At 42.0% G+C, this 7,512-nt stretch overlaps 1 protein-coding gene across 1 annotated transcript in view; it reads left to right on the top strand.

Moving 5' to 3' along the window:
- The first annotated feature begins 354 nt into the window (after positions 1-354).
- FGF12 (fibroblast growth factor 12) overlaps positions 355-7,512 on the top strand; it is a 79,396-nt gene continuing 72,238 nt past the window's right edge. The window contains exon 1 of the mRNA XM_026855176.1: positions 355-620. Coding sequence (XP_026710977.1) covers positions 569-620 — 52 coding nt within the window. The 5' untranslated portion in view covers positions 355-568. The remainder of the gene's footprint in view (positions 621-7,512) is intronic.

Below are 7,512 nucleotides of genomic sequence, written 5' to 3'. Positions count from 1 at the left end.
ACACAGTTGGACTTACGCAGCCTGATTCAGTGCTCAGTTACTTGGCTTTACACCACTGTAATATCAGTGATGTAAATAGATTTTTCACTGGCATAAAACTGGAACTACATGACAGTGAACCAACAATACAGAAAGCAAGGTAGTTGACTTCAGGCAGAATAAGAAACAATAAGCATATTCTTTGCATCTTCTCAGCATATTCTGAACAAGTGGCGTATTCAGAATACATCAGCTGTCTAAAGATTTGCAGTTGGTAGGTAACTTTCAGTGAAGTGATGTTCCATAAATCTGTTACTTTCTACTGAACCAGCTATGCATTGCATTTTACCTGCTCATCTGATCTCAATTTTATTTGCCTGTACATCTATGTATATATGAATATTTGACAACAACTCTTGAAAGGAATCACAGAAAGCTGTCCTATCTGCCAGGCATTCAGGGCTTAATGGGGGCCAAGCAAATTGGGTCTCTTGCTACTTGGTATATCTAATAATTTTTTTTTTTTTCAGAACCCCAGCTGAAAGGAATTGTGACAAGGTTATTCAGCCAGCAGGAATACTTCCTGCAGATGCACCCAGATGGTACAATTGATGGGACCAAGGACGAAAACAGTGACTACAGTAAGAAAAATTAGCCTGTTTTGCAACCCATTTACAATCAAATGCATCATCTAGTGGGTGTCCTGTTTTCAGCACAGCTTTTCTATCTATCCTTCCCCTTTAAATCTTGCCTGTATAATTTCATATGTTTCCTCTCTGATCATCTTCCCTCCTGCCCCGATTCTGTAACTGCCATCTGGGTGGGGTGGAGAATAAAACCCATGATTTGAATTGCTGCCAGAAGAGAAAGGAGATTATATTTATACACATGCCACGTGGGTAAAGGATACGGGGAATTCTCTCGCCAAGGAGAAGAGGAGAAAATTGTTTTCACTATTTAATCCTGAAAAATTCAGCAGGCATCAGGAATTTCCAGGCTGAAGAAAACCAGCTGTTCGCTGAAGTCTAGTGCTTTGAGGCTAGTATAAAGGTTGAGAGTATTGAATGACATTTCCAAAGGAGGTCATCTTCCAAAATCCTGTTCAAAGGGCTTGGGATCATGCTGTCCAACAAAGAACAGCAAAGTGCAGCAGAGCCATGCATGTTTAAAAAAAAATTATGCTTGTGTGCAGGAGCCATGTTGGTGTAAACAAATGTAAAGTTGTAGCCAATTTTCCTTTTGCAGAGTAAGTAATTTTGTCAATAACAAAGCTCCTCAAAAGGTTTAAAAAGGTGCCGGATATTTTCTACAGTATCTCTTTATTTCATAGGTGTCAGATTGGTGCTTCTGAGCAGGCAATAATAAAGTCAGATTCTTGGTGCCACAAACTGCATCAACAGAGTAGGACTTAGGTCTTGATTTGTGTCATCCTGTGTTGATTTGAAGCTCCCTGTGCCACTGCTGAAGGGACATCATATCTAGCCTGTCCAGCATGGAAGGTGTCATCTCTAGTAATGATTGGTAAAACCAGAAGTTCATCTGTGTGGTAGGATTGATGGAAACAAGCTTCGTATACTTTGAAAGGAGGAACCTACTTAATTTGGGGACAAACATTGTTCTAACTCAAAGACACTCCTATCTGGATGCAAGGCATCATTCCTCCAGGAAGGCAGGGCCTGGGCTGCAGGTAAGGGGTGTCTGGCAGTGGTGCAGCACATGAAGAGGGCACTGATGTTGTCCTGGGAAGGTGCACTTGGACAGGGGTGCAAGGTGGCTGCAGCCCCATATCCATGGTGTTTGCCCCATCCCCAAGAAGCTGGCAGAGTTCTGTGGTGGGGCTGCTCTGCTGCAGCCAGCTCAGGGCTGGGATCCATGTGTGAGAGGAGCTTTGGGAAGATGGCAGCTGAAATTGTGAGAGGCTAGCGAAGACTTTGTGAAATAACCCAAGAGGCTGCATTCAACAGAAACTTGGCCTGTAGCAGACTCTGAGTGTTGGGTTTTAATCCCCTTTTTCGCATCTGGTGTTGAACAAATGAAATACCACAAATTGCAATGACATAGCTTCTACTTTATGTTGGAGTAGAAGAATCTGTGGACCTACACACACACACTTTTACTGTGAGAGACTGAGCAGGTCTCTCCATACAAGAGTGTGTGATTTTTTTCACCAACACATGGGATAAATTCAGTGGGCTTTATTGGGTGAGTAATGACCCAATGTTGGGTTGTATTAGCTGCTTTATTTTTTTCCAGAAAGCAGACATAGGGTGTTCTCAATCTGCAGAAAACCCCTTTGGAGGCCTATTTGTCATTGACATGGAAAGAGTTGCTAGAGATGACAGGGATTCATTACCCTCATCTATCAGTGAGGACTGAACAACAATGTAATGGGCTTAAATGGCAGCAGGGATGAATTTAGATAAACAGCAGAGGCTAATAAAATGTAAGAACAATTCTGCAATGTTTTAGGCTGACAGAGGACATGAGGGAAGCTGCTGCTGCACCTCAGTGTGTGCAGGGAAACCTCCTGAGTCCCCATGACTGAGATTGGACCCCAATCACCTGAACAGCTCTTAATTATATATCCCATTAGAAATGTTAGAGATCAGTTTGGCAAGGTACTGAGTACTTGTGAGCCACTTCCACACAGTTTTCTTAATTGGAAGTAGATGGGCTGAAGGGCACTTGTAGAGTGTGAATTTATGTGGTGAGATGGCAGCCCTGCCTTAGCAACTTGATGGGACAGGAGGCATCTAGCTCAAGTGTGCCAAGCCACTTGCTGGAAGTCAGGGGCTACGCTGGAAAATTTAGTGAAGTTTTTGAGAGAAGATTGAAGCCAAAAAATTCTCCATCCCCTGATCTCAGGGGATATCAAGAGGGAAAAATCCATCCTGATAATATTTGACTCCTATTTGAAAATGAAATTAAGAGTGTGCTTTGCTCAGTTTTTGTTAAACTTTTTACCACATGTTCTCCTTCACAAATCTTCAGTTTGAGTTCATTTTAGATTCCTTCAAAACAAAATCACTTTTTTTACTTTGGAAATGCCAAAATAAACAGACTGTTTTTTCCTTTTCTATTCCTTCAAACATCTCAAATTTGGACCAAAAAAAAGGTCAAATCTAATTTTTTCTAAGTGAACAGCTTACAGATTTACTTCATTGATATTTTCTGCTTTAAAATATTTCTCCAGAAGATTCCTGACCAGAGTTCTGTCAGTATCTTTGTGCAAAGGCAAAACCTTCCCAAGACTAGATAAACAGTATTTCACTCTCCCTGGAGAGGGGTTGGCTGACTTACATCCTTTGGCGGAGAAGGGCAATCTTGATGGCCACAGGAGGATCCTTCCCACCCTGGATGACCAGCTATTCTCCATGCAGAAGCCATCTTAGCACAGTTGAATACGTGGTGAACACCGTGTTCCATACATCGCTCTGTGTTCAGTAGCCACACTCTGATTATTCAAGTTAGCATTATGAAAGAAAACTTAATTTTCATGGAATATATTAGGTTGGTTTACTCTGGCAAAATAAACATTTAAAATGAGACGCAACATGTCCCTTGGATATGTCTGATGCAATTAAAAGTTCTAATAAAAATCTAGTTATTTATATAAGAGGAACTGCTAATATTTAAGCAATTTTTAATTATCTGGTGCCCATTTTATATGTGTTGTTGGGAGGCTGGTGGCATTTATTTTCTACCTTCTCTCACTTAAAGAAAAATAAAAAAACCTAGAAGCCAAGTTCTAATGGCATTTGAATGGGCATCAAGCCAGCTTCCCGCGAAACAGCGCTTGGGACATCTGTTCCTTATACCATGCAGCTAAAGGCACGCCATCTTAATGTAAGCAAGAAGACAGATTCTCTGCCTACTTGCATTGGGATATATGAAGAATTTTTTTGACTGGAGCGCAGTTTCATGGTGTACAAAGCCCTTGTTTGTGTTCTTGGTGTTGTTATATATGAACCTGAATTTGGGGTCATATCTTTTCCTTCCAACTCCAGTGATCTCAAATGGCCTTTCAGGGCTGAGTGTTGCTGTTAGTGCTTGCATCATTATTGCTCTTTCCTGGGCTGAGCAGGGTAACATCCCTTCATGAAAGCACCTGGACTTCTTTGTTTGCCAGCATAATCCTGCTGAATGTCTGAAAAGCCTCAGCAAAGGTACAACATATAAAGGATAGGTCAACTGTACTGACCAGATGGAAACAGCCCAGCAGATCTAGGATATTGTTCAGGGCTTTCCAGCCAGAAACACAAAATATTAAGACTGGAGGTCTCGGGACCAGCGTCCTACTTGGAGCTGGATTATCTTCAGCTGCACAGAGCCTTGTCTGGTTGTTTCAGGTGTCTTCAGGAGTGAAATGTTTTATAACTTCATAACCCATCTAGTTCCAGACCCACACTATTCTTGTTGTAGAGAATTTTCTTCAGTCATAACTTCTTTCTGAGGCTTTTGCATAGTGCTTCTTGTCCTTTCATTGTGTTTCTTTGAGAAGTGCCTGTCTCTGGCTTTCCCTTCTTTGCGCTAAGCAAACCCAGTTCCCTCAGTTTCTTCTTTGATACATGTTGCACCACAATGTCAGGATCATCTTAGCAGCCTTCCTCACTCCCCTCAGAATCTTAAACCATCCCATTGCCTGGTGCACCAAGGCTGCTGTTGCCTGTTGCATGCTCTGTTATTTGATGTGCAGCATGAATGTCTTCCTCCAGAACAAATCACCTTATATAAATTAGTTTAGCTCTTCTGACTTAGTACTGCTTAAATCAGCTGAGCATATGGACCACATCTTTTATATGCCACATCTTGCCTTACCCGTCCATTTCTGTAAATAAGTTAGCCTAGACCCATAGCTAAGTGCATGTTCAGATTGTAAAAACATGTTATGCAGTTGATAAACTGCCATAACATAACAGTGAACAACATTTTCATGGCCAAAGGGTTTAGGACTGGAATGTGCTCAAAGTAGTATTATCAATAAACAAAGTCAGGTGTAAATCTACTGATGGTTGAAAATGGTAAGATGTAATGCGGGAAAATAGGCAGAAGTATTTAATGTCTTAACTTTTTTTCCCTTCTGCCCATGAAGTCAAAGAGCACATCCATTCCATGTAGTTGCAGATGGTACTGAAGATGTACCATATGCAGTAAAGAGTTTTAAAAGCATGTTAAATGTTCTCACTTTCACATCAGCACACCTGGTGTCCAGTCCTACTCTACCACAACTAGTCCCCTTCCCCATCTCTAAATGTGCTGTTTCACGTGAACCAGGAATTGACAAAAAATGAGCCATCTTGCTTTTAAGGTTGGCTGAGGGTTTTTCTCCCCGCATTTTTATGTTTTTATAATAATGCTTATAAACCTTTAAAATAATATGGAATATAAAGATGGAATATTCTTTTGGAAGCACGATAACAAAAAGTTTCAACTTCAATGATATTTCTAGATTTGAATACAGAAACAGCTCTGAGAATTTACAAAGTCTTGATTGACTGAAACCACTTTTTTTTTTTAATAGAAGACACTTGCTTCCTAAAACTTCTTTGGCTATCAGTTACCTATGGCAGATGCATGTTCTCCTGCTTGCCTGCCCAGTTGTTCCCCGTCTCCGCAGTGTGCTGTGGGAGATGCTCTGCCATGCTTAGATAAGGCTGTGACTGTGGGTGTTGGTGGTCTGCAGCAGGGTCCCAGGGAGCCTGGGAGCTGACAGTGGTCTTGCTACTCTAACACAGAGCACAACAGGATTTTTCCTCTGTTCTCTTAGCATGTATAGGTGGAGAGATCTGGAGACATGTGGGTGCTTCCCAGTGGAACTTTTCACCCACTAATTCTGGCTATTATCACCTCCCTGCCTAATGAATGCTTTGAATGGTCTGTCACAAGTTTTCTATGCAAAACAAATTGGCTGTAGGGACTGAATGATGATGCCCATTTTGTTTCATTACTAGCGGTAATACTCTCCATTTTTCAGTGGGAGGAAAGATTAGGGAAGGGGAATTGCTTATAAATAGACTTGTTAATTGCAGAGGGTTTTAGACCTTCATGGTAGTGAGAAAGTGTTAGAAATATAAGCTTGCTTTGGTTAGTGGGTTTTTCAATGGTGGAACAGTGTTATAATGCAGCTTTTTAATGCTGAGTAGCTACACTGGGGTGTGTTTGTCTCATCTGGGGAGAGTAGCACTGTCCTTGACTCCAGTTGTTCACACACCAGTACCCAGGCTGGACTTCATTTGGCATCTACATCTGGCATCCTCCCACGAAATCACAAATATAGGCACTGGCTTTGGTAAGGCTTCAGCACACACACTTTGATATTTTACTGAATATGGTGCTTAAAAGCATGAAAAGAAGCTGAGCCTAGGTTTATTTTCACCAGGCTCGAGGTGCCTCCCTCTTAGGCAACTCACTGAGGAGAGTTATCCAGTCTTCCTGGGGAATTGGGAGTGAGAAAAAAAGTACATTCATCTGAGACTGGGATAGGAGACAATCCTGAAAACAGCTCAGCCAAGGCACCTGTTAGATATCTTGAGCAAAGTGGCTTTCTGTCTCCTGTGCTTTTTTCAGATTTTACTTCTGACCTTGAAGCAGATCCACCATGAGTTCAGGTCGAATGTGACCAGTTTACCATTACATTTCACACACCCTTTGGGGTCTGCGCTGTCTCTTAGAAATTGTACAAATCCTGGGATTATAAAGCCTGAGCCACTGGCTGCAAGGAAAGAATCAAGCCACAGTTTCATTTCTTCCCCACCCCCGTCCTTCTTTCCATATTCACTATAAATGTTTGAGGGTTTTCTCCTTTGGAAAGGAATCCAAGCAGACTTCTGTCTGTCTTCCCCTCTGCAGTAATTCACAAGCTGTACAGGAGGGAGGTTCTTGGGAAGTACCCTGTGGCTGAGTTAAATCCATCCATTACCCGGCACATGCACATCTAACCAGTCTCTTCAAGGGGGGCACTTGATGGTTCTCTCCTGTCATATGAGGATTAACACTAGCCTGGCCTTCTGAATAGGCCATTAGCTCTGTATGCTTCAGGGCTGATGTTAAATAAGCAGTGATCTATCTCTGTTGTGGTTTAAACCTGGCTGACAGCTGAACACCACACAGCTGCTCGCTCACCCTCCCACGCCCTGGGGAATGGGGGGGAGAATTGGAGGGGTAAAGGTAAGGAGACTCACAGGTTGAGATAAAAATAATTTAATAATTAAAATAAAATTATATTAAAAGAATAATTATAATAATAGAATATACAAATGAGTACAATGCAGTTGCTCACCACCTGCTGACTGATGCCCAGCCCATTCCTGGGTAGAGATCCCAGAGAAGTGAGAATCCTGAAACCATAGTCCTAGAAGACCTGGCTTCCTGATCAGCCCTCGTCTGTATACTGAGCACGATGTTGTATGATATGGAATATTCCATTGGCCACTTTGGATCTGTTGCTTTGGCTGTGCTCCCTCCCAGCTTCTTGTGTACCTGCGCACTAGCAGGACATGGGAAGTTGAGAAGTACTTCTTAGCAACAGCTAAA

Source organism: Athene cunicularia, assembly GCF_003259725.1.
Source record: "Athene cunicularia isolate RWA chromosome 9 unlocalized genomic scaffold, athCun1 chr9_part1, whole genome shotgun sequence".
Lineage (NCBI taxonomy): Eukaryota > Metazoa > Chordata > Aves > Strigiformes > Strigidae > Athene > Athene cunicularia.
The sequence above is the reverse complement of the archived record's forward strand: the minus strand, read 5'-3'. Positions and strand labels throughout refer to the sequence as shown.